Source organism: Rhinoraja longicauda, chromosome 26 (assembly GCF_053455715.1).
Source record: "Rhinoraja longicauda isolate Sanriku21f chromosome 26, sRhiLon1.1, whole genome shotgun sequence".
In the NCBI taxonomy this organism is placed as follows: domain Eukaryota; kingdom Metazoa; phylum Chordata; class Chondrichthyes; order Rajiformes; family Arhynchobatidae; genus Rhinoraja; species Rhinoraja longicauda.
In genome coordinates, this window is record NC_135978.1 from 10,496,334 (window position 1) to 10,516,106 (window position 19,773).

The 19,773-nt window shown below is 42.2% G+C and overlaps 1 protein-coding gene across 3 annotated transcripts in view; it reads right to left on the bottom strand.

The window, feature by feature from the left end:
* LOC144606536 (syntaxin-1A) overlaps positions 1 to 19,773 on the bottom strand; it is a 204,683-nt gene that overhangs the window by 16,215 nt on the left and 168,695 nt on the right. The window contains exons 8-10 of one of the 3 annotated variants that reach the window (XM_078422789.1): positions 14,284 to 14,421; positions 10,661 to 10,771; positions 1,922 to 3,826 (exon numbers count right to left, since the gene is read on the bottom strand). In XM_078422789.1, the coding sequence (XP_078278915.1) occupies positions 3,749 to 3,826; positions 10,661 to 10,771; positions 14,284 to 14,421 (327 nt within the window). In that variant the 3' untranslated portion in view covers positions 1,922 to 3,748. Of the gene's footprint in view, positions 1 to 1,921; positions 3,827 to 10,660; positions 10,772 to 10,847; positions 10,959 to 14,283; positions 14,422 to 19,773 lie in introns of those variants that run through there. The other 2 variants (XM_078422790.1, XM_078422788.1) reach the window with 2 other exon arrangements.

Below are 19,773 nucleotides of genomic sequence, written 5' to 3' on the forward strand. Positions count from 1 at the left end.
TCTCAGGAGAAACATTTCTGCACATGGCCAAAATGATAAGCCATTCACGCTAGGAGAAATATGGAAACTTGCTCTTTCAATGGAGTGGAGATACAGACCAACAGAAGGTCACACACACACATTTTTTTAAAAACTGGAAGGGCCAAGTGAAAAAGTCGTGGAACAAATCATGTTCAACAACCAGATATTACTACATCTGTTCAAGCCACTGGTTACACTGCATTCAGAATATGATCTCAAATTTGACCAGTACAATTTTGGTTACAATTTAATAAATAGTGCATAAAATTTCAGTGGATTTCTGGTGGGGTAGGAGGCTTTAATGGTGGTGAGACTAGAGAAAAAGTAATATTTTTGTTGCTTTATATGATTCTAGGAAGTCTGATAGACAATTTTTGATTATATTCCAAGAAGGTATCTTTCTTTATTAACTGACCAGAAGATACAAATTTAAGATTACTACCAAAAAAAAGGAAAAGTCAGGATGTTTTTTTATGCAGGGCCTAAGGTGTTGACATTTGCCAGTGTCATAAATTTAAATCTATATTTTTTTCCTGTAGAAATGTTCATGACTGCAAATTCATATATGGCAATATCCACACTCGTTCCTGCATCTGTACCTGAACATGATCATGTTCCTATATGTTTTTCTTTACATGTATTTGCATGTTTGATTATTTCCAAAATTCACATGGATCTGTAATTTCTTTTCCTGCTCTTTAATATTTTTTATGGGCTTAATGGCTTGGATTTTCCCAAGAAGATGGCAAGAATTTCTCATTGTAACTTATGATACTCATGCAAACGTGAAACTTTGAAAATGAATGCCCGTGGATTCATTCACAGTGATGTTTGTACAGTTTCTTGGGAGTTGATCAAGTTGGGAGGTTATTACCTGACAAAGTACATTAAATTATGGAAGGCATGGATAGATTAGACAGTCAGAACTTTTTTTCCCGCGAAGGAAATATTAAGTGCTAGAGGGCATGGCTTTAAGGTGAGAGGGGCAAAATTCAAAGATGTGTGGGGCAAGCTTTTACACAGAGGGTGGTGAGTGCCTGAAATCTCTGCTGATGGTTGTGGTGGAGTCAGGAGCAATAGTGGCATTTAAGAGGCTTTTGACAAGGCATATGGATATGCAGGGAGATAAGAGTTGGCCTTGGCATCATGTTCAGCGTAGACATTGTGGTCCGAAGGGGCTGTTCCTGTGCTGTACTGTTCTATGTTTTATTTTCCTTGGGCCAATTTGCTTTGATATGTGCGTCAGATAATTTGCATCTAATAAAAGCATTTTTTTAAATGAGGACCCACGGATTGGTGTACGTGTCTGATCTGTAGATATTTGCAATGAATCATGTAGGCTGTAACTTCCTGGTAGTGGAAGGCTGCCCTTCCTCAGTGCTAACCATGCATTTATCTTTTTGTTGGTCCTTCAGTGTCAGTATTCTCTATAGTCTCATCCTATTCTGAAAGGGAGAGATGCTACACAGTGACATGGTCTTATGTTATGCAATGGTGACATCTGATAGGCTAGAGCAAGCCCGACAAACAAAACATCTGAAAGAAAAATCTGACAACCAGTAAAGCTACATAGAGTCATAGAGTCCTACAGCACAGAAAGAGGCCCTTCGGCCCATCGTGTCCGCGCCGCCCGTTACCAAACACAGTCTAATTTTAATCCCATTTTCCCGCATTTGGACCGTAGCCCTGAATGTTGTAGCATTTCAAGTGCCCATCCAAATGTCTCTTAAACGTTGTGAGTGTTCCCGCCTCCACCACCACCCCAGGCAGTGAGTTCCAGACTCCAACCACCCTCTGGGTGAAAAAGTTCTTTCTCACATCCCCCCGAAACCTCCCTCCCCTACCCCTTTACCAGCTGTCAAGAACTCTGAATGTCACTGGCATTATCGGAACATCCAAAAACAATTAAAAATGAATAAAACAACATATCGTAAAAATAAATTAATAATAAAGAATTAACTTAAACACATTTAAAATAATTTTAAAATATTAGAGCAAACTTATTTATCCACTCTAATGTGAATTACCTTTCTCCTCTCTCTCATGGTTGTTCCTCTCTACTCAGGTGAAAGGGGCCTGGTGCAGGTTCAGTGAAGAGATTTCCCAACACAACTACTGGGGACTTCTGCAAGTTCATGGATCACCACCAGATTCCATAAGGAACAGTTGGGAAACTGCTGGCAGAACTCACTTGGTAAGTTGGAGACCTCTACAATTGCCCGGGAATCTTTCAACCTCCAAAACATAGGAGTAAAAGTCAGCAGTTCGGGCCTAAGCATAGTGTTTGCAACAGACCTGAGGTCAAGTTATATTATGAAGAGATACCTAAAATAGCCAACAGGGAATGCCCAAAACTTTTATTTCTACGGATATCCAGAGGTGTTTTACAAAGAGACCATAAGCTAAATTGGAAGCTCGTGGAGTAGAAGAAGAATCAGCATTTTAAGATTTGACTGAGTGGCAGCAAACAGACAAAAGTGTTACGGGTGGGTGTTCAAAATGGCAGCATAACTAAGATTAACGTTGGGGTTGCAAAGTTCAGTTGTACTTGGATGACATGATAGAAAATAATATATTTAATTTGCCTGACATAAAGACATGGCAAAACTGGAAGCATTATAGACAAGAGCATTAACTTATAAGGAGCTAATGGATTAGGCAAATGCGCAAAACAGGACTGACGTGACAGAATACCTTCCAAATGGCATGAAACCAGAAACAATGGAGATCGAAAGAGGACTGGATAAAGTATCACAGACAGATACTGAAAATAATAGGGCAAATATAATACTGGATCTTATATTGATATTTCATATAAAATACTGGATTTTATAATGAGAAATAAAATTAAAAGGAATTGAGAAATTCTTCTACAAATCGTGGTTGGGTCTGTGTGCCATAAGTTGGGAAGGATATTTTGGCCTTAGACAGAGACGCCAGTGAGTTCGCGGAAGCGGTTACGGACTTCATTGCAACAATAGCCGATAACGTCGTCCCCACAGTAAGGGTTAGTATCTTTCCTAATCAAAAACCCTGGGTGGACAGGTCGATTCGCGTTGCCTTGAATGCTCGCACCGCTGCTTACAACTCCGGCCTGGCATCCGGCAATATGGCCGACTACAAGGTAGAGTCCTACCGACTGCGAAGGGTGGTGAAGGACGCAAAAAGGAGGTGCAGGATGACGAATAGTTTGAGAGAGATTGACAAAGAGAAAAGAGGGAGAAGAATGGAAAGAAAGACTGAAGGACAGAAAAAAAGTAAAGTAGAAAGATGGGAAAGAGTGAGGAAGGGAGTGGAGAGTAATTGATTTTAAAATTATTTATAAAAATAGAAAAATCGCTGCAGATCTTCACCTGAATTCAAAGTAAACTAATAAGTTTGTAAAATCATAGATCATACGCTGTTAAGGCAAGATGCAAACCAATATTGCTTCTTAGATTATAAACATTGATATTAAACCAATATGATAAATAAAGGAGTGTAGCTTGAATCCTGATGTTGCTCTTCAGATTATGGGTCCGCACTGGAGAGGAGAAGTCAGACCTGAATCATGCTCTTGTTGCCTGTAAGCAGCCCCTCCTGGAAAATCCTAGGTGTTGTCAAAATGAAATGGAGGTGTCCAGGAATGATGAGTTGTCGTCTTTCCTTTTCACACAAGCATACATGGAACAACAGCCCAGCTTTAGTCTCAGTCAGGATGATTCGGTGGGTCATGCGCTTTCGAGCATTAACTGAGAGACACAGCCAAAGCAATGATGATAATCAACAGTACTACTGCAATGCATATTCCTATAAAGATCATTTTCTGTGGGAAGGGAAGAAAACAATTTGGTGAGGCTCGGCATGCAAACACGCACATCACAAAGAAACCGCAGCAGCAAATAAAACATTCAAAATGTGATGCAAACTTCTGGCAACTGGGCATATGTTACAGACTGGAATAGTACATGACATGACAGGATACCAAACATGTCCCCATATATCTATGGCTCAAGGTTGGATAATGTTGGATGGCCAATTGAATAATGAGATAAAACCATGGCAGTAGCTGTGACGGGGCCGTGGTAGTGAGTGTTCACGGCACTGTTGTCCCCACAGAGCACCTCAGAAATTTCTCCAATAAAGAACCTCTAGAATGAGGTCTAACGATGTTTACTTTCAGCATGAAGATCCAGACTGCTACTAGAGTGCTTGGGTGTCAAGTTAGGGAAAGTAGCTTTTATTTTGGATGGACTCCCAGCTTGCTACTCTATAGAGGTGTGTAAGATCATGAGAGGAATAGATCGGGTAGATGCACAGAGTCTCTTGCCCAGGGTAGGTGAATTGAGGACCAGGGGACATAGGTTTAAGGTGAAGGGGAAAAGATTTAATAGGAATCTGAGGGGTAACCTTTTCACACAAAGGATGGTGGATGTATGGGACAAGCTGCCAGAGGAGGTAGTTGAGGCAGGGACTATCCCAACATTTAAGAAACAGTTAGACAGGGACATGGATATGACAGGTTTGGAGGGATATGGACCAAATGCTGGCAGGTGGGACTAGTGTAGCTGGGACATGTTGGCAAGTTGGGCTGAAGGGCCTGTTTCCACACTGTATCACTCTATAACTCTATGACTCAGTGACCAGTTGCAGACAGGCATCACACATAACTTCAGGGCTTTCATTACAAGCACGAGATCTGCTTCTCGCAGATCAACGGCCAGCACCAATGGTTTGCCCAGATGCTACAAAGCAGGTGGCAGAACCAACATAGCAGAACATGCGTGCTGCCCCCATGCTACTCTCTGCCAGGGCAATGAGATGACAATCAGTTTTCCCGCTCAGCACATGGTCCGTCTTAAGGCTCGGTTTGTCATAAATAGGCACAGCATCAAATCAAAAGCACATCTTAACACACAGCAGCCAAACTCTAAAGACAGCATTTGGAAGAAGCATGAAATTCAAGCAGCAATCATCAAGCCTTAGAATATCTGCAATTCATCAATAGTACGGAGATTGTGTCAAAATGGACAAAAATAAACCAGTCCAAGAGGACAATGCACCTGTAACTTGCTTTGTGTCTCTGTGCACAACTGCTTAGCTGTTAGATTGTCGGGTTGAAATGATGCTAGCATACAAGTCCAATGGTGGTGGTCAGTGCAGAAGTCACTGATAGGATGTAGGATTTGGAGGGAGTAGGCTGTTGACTTGCTAACACTATGGCATTGTCTAGGTAGTTTCATTTAAAAGGCAAAGCTTCCTTAGACATGATCTATCAGTCAGTTGCTTCCGTTCACGTTATGTGGTGTGACAATATTGGCAACTGGTGCTATATGCCTGCAACTATTCTCTCCCAGAGGGAAAAAGGACTTGTCGTGATTACGTAACTGCTAAATCCAGGTTTCAACAATCATTTTAGATGCACTGATATTTTTCTGTTTAGTTTTAATGAGCATATATTTCTCCTTTTTCAGAATTTTTGTGCATTTCTTTTCAGCAACTATTTTTACCTGGTTTCGCTTGGAATTATATAGTAGTACTTCTTCCTACATGTTTTTAGAAAGCTTTATAATTACCCTTACTTTTCCTGGAATAAATAGGAATTAAAGATGCTCAAACATCTCCTGGGCTATTTTTCCATCATCACTATCCCCTTTATATATTTCAAATAAATGTAAGTCATGTTAAACATGCCTTTCTGACATGCATAGTATTAACGCATGATTAGGCAAATCCACTGTTTGCCGTTCTAACAAATCTTTCATCCAATTATGGTAAAAATAAAAATTAATCATCTTTAAGAATTTCATAAGAGTTTTTTGAGTTTCTAGAGGCGGTAACAAAGGAGATTGATGCAGGCAGGGATTTTACATGTCGTCTAAATGGACTTTTGTAAGGCATTTGATAAGGTCCCACGTGGTAGGCTATTCCGGAAGGTTAATGCACATGGGATCCATGGTGAGCTGGCTAATTGGATCCCAAATGGGGGGTGGTGGAAAGATGTTTTTATGATTGGAAGTCAGTAACCAGTGGTGTACAGCAGGGATCGATGCTGGGACCTTTGCTGTTTGTGATATATAATATTGACTTGTGTCAATATTACTTGTCCCTGCCTCAACTACCTCCTCTGGCAGCTTGTATAGGAGGTATGATTAGTAGGATTGCGGAGGCTCAAACATCGGTGGTGTTACGAATAGCAAGGAAGTTTGTCTAAGGCTACAACAGGATTTTAATCAGATGTAAAGTTGGGTGGAGGATTAACAGATGGAATTTAACCCCAACAAGTTTGAGGTGATGAATTTTGGGGAAGTCAAGCAGGGGCAGGTTAAATGTTTCGAGACTTACGGAATACTGATGAACAGAGGTCTAGGGGTCCAAGTTCACAGTTCCCAAAACATGGTACACAGATCAATAGGGTGGTGAATAATGCATAGAACATGGGCCTTCAGTGGTAGTGCATGGAATGTAAAAGTTTGGATCTTTTGTGGGAATTTTACAAAACACTGATTAAGCTGTGTGAAGTACAGTATTTTTACGCAGTTACGATTGCCACACTTGAGGAAGCATGTGCACTGGAGAGAGTGCAGAGGAGATACATTGGGATTGGAGGATTAGTTGTGGGGTGAGAGTGAATAGACCAGGCTAGTTTTCCCTGAGCAAAGGAGACCAAAGAGTGACCTGATAGAAGTATGTAAGATTCTGAGAGTCAGAGAGGTACAGAGAGATTATGAGGGTAGATAGTCAACAACCTTTTCTCACGGTAGGGTATGAATTTTAAGGTGAGAAGATGGAGCTTTGAGATTGATATCTCAAACCTGCTGCCAAAGGAGGTGGCAGGATCAGATTAAATATCTACATTTAAGAGGCATTTAGACAAAATTTAAATAAGCAAGCACAGAGGGATACAGTCCTAAAGTCAGATTAGTGTCAATCGCCAAAAGGTTGGCCTGGATGTGTGGCAGAAGGGCCTACTTTTATGCTGTGCAACTCTAAGAGTCTATATATTCACACCCTATACCATCAAGGCTACAATGAAGGGAAATGATCATTTCTCGCTGTGTCCTACTGTATCCTAGAGACTAATTCTGACATAGTTGTAAAAATTAACCAGAAGTTTCTATGCTTATTTTCATCAGCCCAATTGGGTGAATTTCTCCAAACCAACTTAAAAATAGATTTAATTTGAGAGAACACCTATCACCAAGTTCCACCCACAAAACCACACTTTACAATTACCACACATACATGCAAGCAGAGCTGATTAGCAGGAGTGCAGTGATTATGGTAGTTAACGACGGCACTTCAATTTATGCTCATGGAAAATGAAAAAATATGACTCATTTTTAATAGATCAAATTTTTAATTAAACCAACTCAGAAGCTATCGGCCACACACTGATGAAATGATTCAGTCAAGGTCATAAAACATATTTTTATTGACTTTGTATCAGATTACCAGAGATGGAAGAGTGGACACTTATTAAAAAACTCTATCCTGATGATAACTCCATTTAAAATGGTATTAATAAAAATGCCCTAAAGTTATTTCTTGGTGTACTTGATGAAAAAGAGATAAAAGTTCTATTCTATTGCTCAACTGCCCTTCATTGAAGATTTTAATTTAAACAGGTTTGCACAGTGAATCAGCAAAATTAAACTTTGGGCATTGTTGCTTGACTCCCTAAGCCAAACCGATCAGCAATTTATGTTCGAATTGTTTCTGTTTTCTACTGCACAACTGCCAACAGCTGGGCTATCTCGTGCACATGTAACAAACAAAGGGATTTGGTTTTAAATCTAAAACAGGCTGCAGCTTATGAATTGTATTTGTTTATTTTTAATTGTTAATTAACAAGCTAGCATGTTTTTAGTAACAGAAGGCAGAACACTGAAAGAACTCAGTGGGGCAAGCAATGTCCGTGGATGCAAAAGGGCAAGTTAATTTCTCGGGTTGGGATTCTACATCAAATCCAGACCTGCCAGGGTCTTTGTGTTCTGTTCATTTGTTCCTGATTCCAGTATCTGCCGTCTCTTTAGTCGTCTTCTAACATTTCTTTATGTTTCAAACCCATTACCCATACGACAAGTGTGCCGCATTGATTAATGATCAGACTTAACAGCATTCTTACCATTCAGTGACATTTGGTGAAGTCACACCTGTCAACAGAGCTTATTTTGATTTGAAGTACATGTGTCCTTGATTGCTTGCATTAGAATAAATGGCAATAAAGCTACTGTCATAGATGTAAGTGAATCAGAATGGATTAAATTATAATAAATACACTCTACAGATATATGGATTGTGTTGGAATAGATGAAAATATGATAAATTAGTGGCATTAATTGGATTGTACGAAAGCCAATTAAGTGAGGACAAAACTGAGGTAGATTTTGCTAAGTGTAATCTTTAGCTTGATTGGCTCCAGATAGGTTGGGCTGGAATTAATATTAAGTAACAGAATAAATGAGTTGAGATTGATTTGAGGTAGATTATAGCGGACAAATTTTAATAGAAATGATTCAATTGTACTGACTGCTTCTGCCCACATCTGCAGAATGAATATTTCTTATCCGTTGATTGTAAAACTTAAAAAATGGCCCAGACTAAAGAGACCTAGTCTAAAACCAAACATAATTGAGCAGATTTTAAAATAAACCTGTCAGCTCTTGCCCAGGGCTAATACAGGAAGTAAATGCTGGTACAAAGGGGAAGCTTAATCGAGGCGCAAGTGAGATAGGTGGGGTTTTTTGTTGTTGGACGAAGACCTTGCCTTATATTAGGCCTTGACAACTCGTGAAAATGGGTGATACATACAATGGGCAAGAAAGTGGAAAATAAAACAGAAGCTGACAGCTGTGTCGTACTGACCTGTTATATGCATTTGGACAAATAACATTGGATTGATTTTATTCAAAATTATTCAATTTAGATTATAACAGAGTGAATGATAGGTTTATTTATAAGACACTGCAGTGGTATTGATTTGACGACAAGGACATATTGAATTCCCTGTTGGGAGGGATCAGAATCCTTTACATGCATACAATAAATAAATACTACCGGACAAATTGCACCATCTGCGATTAGATCCCACTCGTTGATTTATATTGGAGATAGATTTAAACAGGCAATGCATCATTTATGCATGAGAGGTGTCAGGGGTTATGTGGAGAAGGCAGGGGAATGGGGTTAGGAGGGAGAGATAGATCAGCCATAATTGAATGGCGTAGACTTGATGGGCCGAATGGCCTAATTCTGCTCCTATCACTATTGACCTTATGTATTTGAATATTAAATATATTACAGCAGAAAAAGTTGTATTAAGGAATATCTACAGGGAATAAATTGCACGGTATTCATTAGATGCTGTTAATATTAGCAAAGTCTCAAGATGGATGGCAAGGGGAAAATAAAGGTCGATTTGTTTCTCCTCTGTTCTCCACCACGTCATTGAATGATTATTAAGTCAATGTCTGCAAGTCCTGCCTTAAAATTCCTCCAATCCCTCTATAAATGGAGCTGGCAAAATGTCACATTACATTAGCTTGTATAAGTGACAGATGGTGTATTGGAATACAAGCTATTGGCTGCTTTGTGATCAGAGGTATGAATGAAAGTGGGCTCTCCAGGCAATAGGCATGAAAGACCGTGTAGGAAAGAACTGCAGATGCCGGTTTAAATCAGTCTGAGGAAGGGTCTCGACCCGAAACGTCACCCATTCCTTCTCTCCACAGATGCTGCCTGTCCCGCTGAGTTACTCCAGCATTTTGTGTCCAGGCATGAAAGACCCACTGAATGCAATAAATGTCAATACTAAGAAGTGCACGCACCTCTCCCAGGGTCCCACACCAAAGACTTTGCCTGACCTCTCATATTATTCTTAACCGACACTCTTTAACATGCATCACAGAATCGGCTGATGCATGTGTTCTCTGCATCACACACCACTCATCTCGAACTATGCCTCGGAGTGTGTTACTGTGCTATGTTGTGAATAGATGAACATATTCACAAAGGTAAGCTTACATCATCATCCAATTTTCATGTATCTATTTGAGATGTCAGATCACTTTCTTCACTTAGTTTTTACTTCCACGTTTACATCTAAGTTATAGAGAGGTATATGCGGCACAGGATCGCATGCTCCTGGACATGTTATTTTTAACTTGTGCCTCTAGAATATCTTGTTTCTGATTTATAAATGTTTGAGTTACACCTTTTAAATACGTGAAAAACTGTGCAGCAACATAATGCAATGTGTGCACTTCTGAACTGTCGAAACTTCCCGAGGTGAAGATAGCAGATGCATTTCTGTGAAAGACTCACAGTCCCAGAGCCAATTATAATATGTGAAGAGTACGGCCCTTATAATTGTTATCACTGACAGTCGTAAAGCTAGTCGTGTGTGTGTGTGTGTGTGTGTGTGTGTGCGCAGAATATATAACCCTCATCAATTTTATTACAGCATGGGGCCCCCTCGGTGGGAGGGAAGTCGACCAACTCGATGATGGAGTGACAATCACAGACACACACACGTGGACAATGAGATGACGACAGGGTTGCAAAACATTTTTTTTCGCATGGTCTCTTGTGATGGAATTGGGGATGGACAGTGAGGTCATCCACAAGGCATGCAGGGTTGTTGACGTGTACTACTCACCCGTCGTGCTTTACTCTGGTACTTAACCGCCTTTTTTGTGTCGGACACTGCCCTCTCTACGTAGTCAACTGAGTGCTCAACGTTGTATTCGATCCTGTCTATCATCTCCCCCTGGGCATCGAGGAAAGAGCAGAGACGCATGAAAGTAACAGAGGTGCTTCCGGTGCCATTCTCCCCAGTCACTTACCCGCCGGCTTGTACTCTGAAAATTGGCTGCCTTTTTTGTGTTGTCCTTTGCCTCGCCAATGTAATCTGTTGCATTGGCAACGTTCTTCTCAATGCTGTTGACCACATCACCCTGAAACAGAAGGAAAAAGGTTCACTCTCCCCGAAAAGCCCCTGGTATCCCAAGGAATTACATCACAAGCATCAAAACTGAACTGAACATATCTGACAGCATTGTCCTCGAAGGGAGGGGGAGGGGGGGGGGGGACAATGTGAAGTGAAGCCTCAAAGAGGCTCCACACTGCCACCCTGCACGCTTTTCTTTTGCAAAGAGCCATTCTTCTATTCATGTGGGCCCACTAATAGTTTATTTGAATAGCAACACAGCATTAAAGCCTTACCCCACAATAACATGATGAGGCACTTATTCTCCCAAGGACTTACTCATCAGAACATTCAATAACTCCCGCATAGAAACCTGATGAAATCAACCAAGGCATGGATTGGTTTTGAGTCCCCAGATAATATTTTTGTTTACATAATGGAGCATTTTCAGACTGTCATCTTTGCTGTTCAGGGATTTTAAACTGGAACGAATTTCCTCTGGTAATTTCACTGGAGAACAGAGGTTTCTGTAAATATTTCTTGTTTCTCTTCCCCCCCACCCCTCCCCCCAATTTCCTCAGATGCAAAGTTCATGGATAAGGAGCAAACCCCTGTTTTGTTGGGCCTCTATAAGGTGCCTTCCTGAATACTTTGGGAATAATAGAGTGGATTCCTGACAGTCCACCTTTCCATCTTTCTCCTAGTGTCCCAAAGCCCTTCTTGAACGCAGCTGACAGACTTAAAATAACAATTTCACCCTGACCCCTAACACCAATGTATTAAGGATGAAATGAAGCTTCTAGCTACTGTTATCTGTTACTATGGGTGTCAGAGGTTATGGTGAGAAGGCAGTAGAATGAGTTCAGGAGAGAGAGATAGATAAGTCATGATCGAATGGTGGAGTAGACTTGATGGGCCGAATGGCCTAATTCTGCTCCTATCACATAGGATCTTATGATCTCCTACAGATAAAGGTTCCTAACATGAGGCCAGCAGCTTGAATAATCTACCCCTTTCGTCGACACCAGGCTATGCCATGGTTCCATGAGATCTCAGGCATGCTGTGTGAGTGGTTCCTGTCCAATGTTTGGTATTGGAGATCTCGGTAGGTTGATGTGAACTGAGGACAGGGTGGAATGGCAGGCTAAACTACCCTTGCTTATGTTGGCTATTTCTTATTCATGCACCGACTAAGATTCTGACTGCTGGTAGCTTGAGAATGGGCGCAGCAGTGAGATTGCTTCCTCAGCCTTGTCCTTGGACTCATCATGTTCCAACAGTGAGTGATTATCTTTACCCAGCAGCTCTGTTGTCAGTCCAACAGATGAGAGGGCAGGGAGGGTTTCGCGATCAGATAGGCCGAGAAGCCGAGCACATCTTACATTGCTGCATCTTTGCCTTTCTTTAGGTGCTTGACCACGTTTCAAGAGTCCACAATCATGCGCGTGGTTGGAGGTACATGCAATCATGCAAAGCTGCACTGTTACTGCATGCTACAGACACAGGAATGCGTTACCTGCAGGACTCCACCGTCCAGTCCAGGGTATTAGCAGCAGGAGAAAACAGAGGCTGTTACCAGCATAGGAAGAATAGACTCGCAGTCAGAGCCTCACGGTGAATTGTGAAATAATGCAACAGAGAGCTCTTTGCAACTCTTATGAGATCTTTGCTCGTCTTGATTTTGATGTCATTTTCCATACGTCACAGTCCCTTCGGTCCACACATCAGGTACCTTGTTTCTAACCTTTGGACAGAAGGTTGCAGAGATGGGGGCAGAAAGCGAGGGGAGGGAAGGGGGCAGACACTTGGAGTGAGAAGTCTTTGCAAGTGGTTAGATGGTGTGATCAACGAAAAGAAGTGGGATGGTAGGGTCTGACAGGGCAAAAGCAGGGGAAGCTCCAGGACTGTCTTGGGGCACTTTAAGAAGCAAAGATTCTGCCTGGGAATCAGCTGTCCTGCCCTTGGCCTTGTGGTAGCATGTTTGGTTCTGAGTGAGGCATTATAGAGCTTCACCTCTCCTCCGCCAAGGATCCTCTCAAACAATAATCAGACTAATTGGCAACTTTCACAAAGAGGACAGTGCCTCAAATCAGAGACGAGGGGTGTGAAAGCGGAGAAAGGCTGGGAATGGGAAGAGGCAATGCTATATGGTACTGCTCACTTTAAATAGCAGAATAAGGTGCATCTTGTCCAGAACAAGGGGCCACAGTTTAAGAATAAGGGGTAGATCATTTAGAACTGAGATGAGGAAAAACTTTTTCAGTCAGAGAGTTGTGAATCTGTGGAATTCTCTGCCTCAGAAGGCAGTGGAGGCCAATTCTCTGAATGCATTCAAGAGAGAGCTAGATAGAGCTCTTAAGGATAGCGGAGTCAGGGGGTATGGGGAGAAGGCAGGAACGGGGTACTGATTGAGAATGATCAGCCATGATCACATTGAATGGCGGTGCTGGCTCGAAGGGCCGAATGGCCTCCTCCTGCACCTATTGTCTATTGTCTATTATCTTGTCCTTATTTTAGGAGACAGGGAGATTACTGCACCACTTTGAGAAGTCGGTGATATCTCTTGTTTGCAGGATTGATGGTGAGACCATGATGGAAGAACTAATTCACTTCCCAGTCTTGTGTGGTGGATGTGTGGCTAGCTGGGTTGGAGCACCCAAAATCAAGTGTACATTGCCTCACACGACCAAAGAGGCAAACTCCCTTTCCAGTGCGTATGAAGTCATGCAGTTCAGGTTCCCTCAAGCCTTGTCATCTTAGGGTACTGGTAAAAGGAGACTACTTAGACTTGCCATTGCGCAACTTTGGAGGGCATTAGTGGTTATCAGAGAAACCTAGAAGGAAGGTACAGCTTAGTCTAAAATCTAAACATACGGTCAGCGGGTTCCACATCAGTAAATTACATTTTAGGATGGCTTTCTGTGTATTTTTGGATGTTAAGTATATCAAGGGATATAGGCTTGGATAGGAGAGTGGACAGTCATATCCTATTGACAATTGGCACAGACTCACCGCGCTCTATGGCCTACTCTTGCTTTAAGGTATTGCTCTTGGTCTTATGCTCTTGCTTTATAGGTTATGCTCTTAAAGTGAGATTAATTTTTCCCTGCAGCACGCAGAACGCTGAACACTGGTCACTGAGCAGAGCACCAAAAACTGAACTGATAATTCTTCAACGCACAATTCTTGTCGAATCAAAGTTGTTAAGGCAGTTAAAATCAGCAATAACGTGGAACTATAAAGTTTTGTTTTACACTCAATCCACGATGACAGAGTAAGATGGACCTTTTCTCTGTTTAGATAACTGGTAGTTCCTGTCACATAGATCTTTCTCTGTTTGATCCACATCTTACCTGGCTTTCCACCAGCATTGCCATGTCCATGAACATATCGTGCAGCTCGCGAATACAGTTCTCCAGTTTGATGATCTCATGGTGTCGCGTTTCAATCTCATTTAGAGCCTGCTTCGTGATGTTGGAATCCATGATGATCTGAGAGAAGAGAAAACACTGCCGAATCAGCTGACCAGCCAGGCTTCACAGAACATACGTCGGTGTGACCAAATACTACAAATCCTAGAAGTTACTTTCAATCTGTAGTCTGAACGGTTTAGAAGCAAAGACTATGTAAAAAACAGGGCAAAACAAAACCATAAACAAATTTTTGCCATTCCATCAGAACTCCCAGATGTGGCATCACCCTGGTACGGGGCGTGGTACTTTAAAATCATTTGGCATCAGTTTCATTTTAAATTGTTTTTAGCTACGTCTACATTCCAGGGTCAAACACTTTGTATTTTGCGCTGCAGTTCCTTGTAGCTTCATTCCTAGGGTTAAGTGACTGGAAATTCTCCATAAACTAGCACTCCTGATGAAGTAAAAACAAAGTGCTGGAGGAACACGACAAGTCAGGCAGCACCTATGGAGGGAATGGTCAGATGACATGTGGGTTTGGGACCCTCCTGATGAAGTGGTTACTCCTGCTTTATCGTTACTCCTTACGAAGACTGCATCTCCATTCACATTATCTGTACCACTAGGTTTTCTGATTCTGCTAGAAATAGCCTACAGCACATTCCATCAAATGACAAGACAAAAGGTGAATCCTGTCAAATCCACTCATTACAGACAGTCTGGTTGTCTCAGCAACACTGTGGAAGGATGGGCATTAAAATTTCACTAGCCAACCTGTAGCTTCTTGTTCCACAGCCCACCAGACATTTACTCGTTCCCTTGAGTAGCCAAAACTGTTACTGCAATAATTTGTGTCTGGTTCGGATAACGGTGCCCCCAAGGATGATGAAGCTGAGAGATTCGGCAATAATAAAGCACTTGCATATCAAGGAGTTGTGGTTTTATTGGTAACGACAGTTCCTCAACACCTGTGTGATATGAATATTATTTGCCACAGAACAGCCCAAGTCAGAATATTGTTAAGGTCTAGTTGCATGTGGCTATTGAGTGAACCATTATCTATGAAACTGGGAAATCAACAGTAAACAAGTCCATTTCTGATGAAGCAACCGCACTGTAGCGCAGCAGACGAGTTGCTGATTTCAGCTCCTGAGGCCTAGGTTTGAACCTGACCACGGGTGCTGCCTGTCTGGAGTTTGGCCTGTGACCGTGTGAGCTTTTACGAGGTGCTCCATTTTTCTCCCACATTTCAAAGACATGCAAGTTTGCAGGTTAATTGGCTTCTGTAAATTGTCCCCGGTGTGTGGAATAGAGCTGGTGGTACAGGTGACCGTTGGTTGGCATGGACTCAGTGGGCTGAAGGGCCTGTTTCCATGCTGTATCTCCAAACCAAACTAAACATTTGGGTGCAGGTCACTTCCTTAGAGACCTGTTGATCTCTTGTTTGACCTCCAGTAATAACAACCACATTTCTTTACACTAATAATGATTCCAATTGGTGAAGATTTTCATCTCGGTTCCTACTGATTTAATTTTTCCCAAGTCTCATTCATGTCAAGGACTCTCACCCAGTTTCTAGAAGTCATATTTTTTTGACTGTTTGGAAAAAGGCTGTAATGAGATAAAACCAGATGACTGGTGACAAATGTCATGCGAAGGGACCCACGATGACTAATTTCAGCACTATGATGTTTAGTTTGACAGGATGATAATTGCCCATATTGGATTCATCCTGCTTTGATGGACAGGACATACAGGGCAATTTTTCACTTTATCAAGTAAATGTGAGTGTTCCAGCTTGATTTGTGCCTGGTTCAAAGCCACAAGCCTTCAGCACTTCCACCAAGATGATGTAGGTCCAATGGCTTTTGCCGCGTAGAGAGCACGCAGCATTTTATTAATGTCATGTGAGGTGAATGGTACGGATTCACACTGTAGCGTAGGTTTAAGAAGGATCATTTACTTGGCACATTGGCCTGGTTTCAAATCCTTCAGTCTGATCTTTTGCAATAACAACTGGACTTCAATGTCAGGGAGGGCAGGGATGTTCTGTGGACTTATTTGTTTAATTTTCTACTACTCTTTATCGCCACATGACAGTGGATGGACCATTTTGACTTAATATGCTGGCCATGGGATCACTTAGCTCTGTCTGCAAAATGCAGCTTCAACATATTGACATCTTGTCTGCTTGATACTCCCTCAGCCTGCTCTCCTACATTTCTATTTGAACTAGAGGTTAGTCCCCTGTCTAAATTGTAATGGTGGGATGAGATGGAAACTGGAGGGGACATTTAGTACCACTGCTGCAGATGGCTACCAGTGCCTCATCCATCCACCTGATAATTGGGGAGCCATTTGATCTTAGGCCAGACTATTAAGCATGTTAGGCAAGGTGGAGACTGTCTTCAATGTGAAGTGTGCAGGGATGAACTGCAGATGCTGGTTTAAATTGAAGATAGACACAAAAAACTGGAGTAACTCAGCGGGACAGGCAGCATCTATGGAGAGAAGGAATGGGTGACATTTCGGGTTGAGACCCTTCCTCAGACTGGTTAGGAATAAGGGGAAATGTGAGATAGAGATGATGATGTGGAGAGATAAAGTACAATGAATCAAAGATATGCAAAAAACAATGATAAAGGAAACAGGCCATTGTTAGCTGTTTGTTGGGCGAAAATGAGAAGCTAGTGCGACATGGGTGGGGGAGGGATAGAGAGAGAGAGGGAATGCCAGGGCTACCTGAAGTGAGAGAAATCAATTTTCATATCATTGGGCTGTAAGCTGCCCAAGAGAAATATGAGATGATGTTCCTCCAATTTGCATTGGCTGTACATTCAGAGGGGGTGAGATGAGAGTAGGTAAGGGGAGCGGAGAAGTTGAGATAGTCGATGTAACGGCGGCAGTTAGAAATAGAGGTCAAGAGATGGTAGAAGGCCATTGTGGGGAGTCCAAGAGGAGGGGGACCGGTGGATGCAGGAGAAGGGGTCATCACTGTGTGGTGAAGACTCCTTCCCATAGAAAAAGGCTATGTGAAGACAGACGTCAAAAGAACTGTGTGGCCAATCCTACCAATGCTCATAGACAAGTGCATCTGCGGCTGATATATTAGTGACAAAATGTTTGTGAGACTTGGTGGAGGCTAGGTTGAACTTTGTGGTCTCCTGGATCCGTGCTCAACTGTGTCCTTACACTGGTGACTCTGCCTCGTAGCTGGGCTGGAGTTACCCATGAACCAAATGCAGGAACCTGGGACTTTGGCTGAATGGAACGATTCTGCACATCTGACCATGACAGGCTGTTGTTTCACCAAGTTGTGGGATAGCTTTTTTGATTATGATAAGATGCCCAAAATGTTTCTGAGGACTTTACATGGGTTGAGTATGCTTTCGTGCCCAAAATTAGTGTCTAAGCTGATGACGAGTGGTCCAATCTTCTTTCCCCCCCCCCCCCTGATATATGTGACCATGAGATTTAAACAGCTGAGCAGTTTGCTGGCCCACTTTCAGAGGGCTGTCACATTACTGGGGTCACATTTAGCTAAGACCACCTGCGGATGACAGATATATTTTCCTACAAATACGTTAGTGAATCATAAGTTTAAAAAAAAATACAAACCAATAGCTGCCTGGGCACTATTAATGATATGACCATTTAAAATCCAGGTTACAGGATTGCATTTTTCAGAAAGTCTCACAAACATTTTGTCACTAATATATTTTCAGAATTTCACCCAGGCTTGGAGCAGTGCGGACAATTTAGGTGCCTGAAGTGCAGCATAGATTCATGCCTGGGATGACATGATTACCCGACAAGAGATTAACATTGGCCTGCACTCACTGCAGTTTACAAGAACAAGAGGTGTGTCATGGAATCAGGATTGATGCAGGTCTGACAGGATGAACATTGAGAGGCTCCCTCGTGTTGGAGGTTTCAGTGTTGTCACATGAGTAGGGATTGGCAATTGGTGTTGACGAGCAGTGGCTTTGAGATTCTTGCCTTCGGAGGGCTGTAATTGCTCTTGGAGATCAAAAGATTTGCACACATCCAAGGGGTCAAGAGGATATGGAGATTGAACAGAAAAAAGGTCAGTCATGATCGTATCGAGTGACGGACGGAACAGGCTCAGATCTCTAAGTGGGTTATTTCAATGACATATTTGGGTTCTAGATTACTGGGCTATTAACATAAACCCCATGCCGTCATTTATCTTTATGCACTCCCTACATCTCTTACTGCTGCAGACTGGCACGGTCAATTATGTACGTGTTTAATGTACAGGAGTCCAATGTCCATGGAGTGAAATTACCAGAGGTATAATATTATACGTAGAAAAATGAAGGAAGCTAATACTCGCTCAATTTACTCGCAGGGGACCAAGTAAAATAATAAATAAAATGAATCAAATTAAAGGCAAAATCTAAACAATATATATGTTTCAGTTCCATCAGCCCCAAACACTAACTCGCATTGAGGCTATCCACTGTGTATTACTGGCCTGTTGCACTTGAGTGGCTTTTGCTGATTTCACTTTGAATCAACCTTGCGGCTGGAGAATATCAGATTCATTACTGTGTCTGGAAATAGACTCAAACGATTGAACGCGGCTTTGAAAACTTCTCACACAAAATAAATGATGTTTGCTTTCAAAGCCGAGTGGGAGAAAGTGTGGCTTATTTACAACAATGATTTTTGCTGAGTGCTAAACACCTGTGCAGGCAAACTGGCTGGAGGATTCAAGGACATCCGAGGTTCCCACCTACTTCAAATCGTTGCCGAGGAAGAGCATGGTGCCCTGCCTCATTGACTACCGTCCGGTAAGAACTACATCCACCATAATGAAGAGGTTGGTTACAGCGCAAACCAACTCCTGCCTAAAGCACCACAAGTCGACAGCAGATGCTATCTCACTGTCTCTCTACGATGCTCTGGACCATCTGGAAAACTGAAGCACAATCGTTGGGTTGCTGTTCAGTGACCAGTTTGGAGATCAACATCATAATTCCTTCCAAATTCATCATTAAGCTCCAAGACCTAAGCTTCTGTACTTTCTTTGCAACTGGATCCATGACTTCCTCATTTGCAAACCTCAATCAGTGCAGATCGGCAACCACGGACCATCAATACAGATGCACCTCAAGGCTGCTTGCTTAGTCCCCTGCTCCACTCTCTTTCTTGGCTAAGAACGGCAACCAAAGGCATCTATAAATTCACTGATGACACCACTATTGCTGGCCGAATCACAGGTGGAGATAAGTCAACATAAAGGAGAAACACAAAACACCCGATTGAACACCAACCTCTTGCTCAACACCAACAAAACCAAGGAACTAAACATTGACTTAAGAAAGTGGAAGTAGGGAGACCATGAACCAGTTTTTCAGCTCCAGATTCCTGGGTGTTAACACCTTGAATAACCCAACTTTGGCC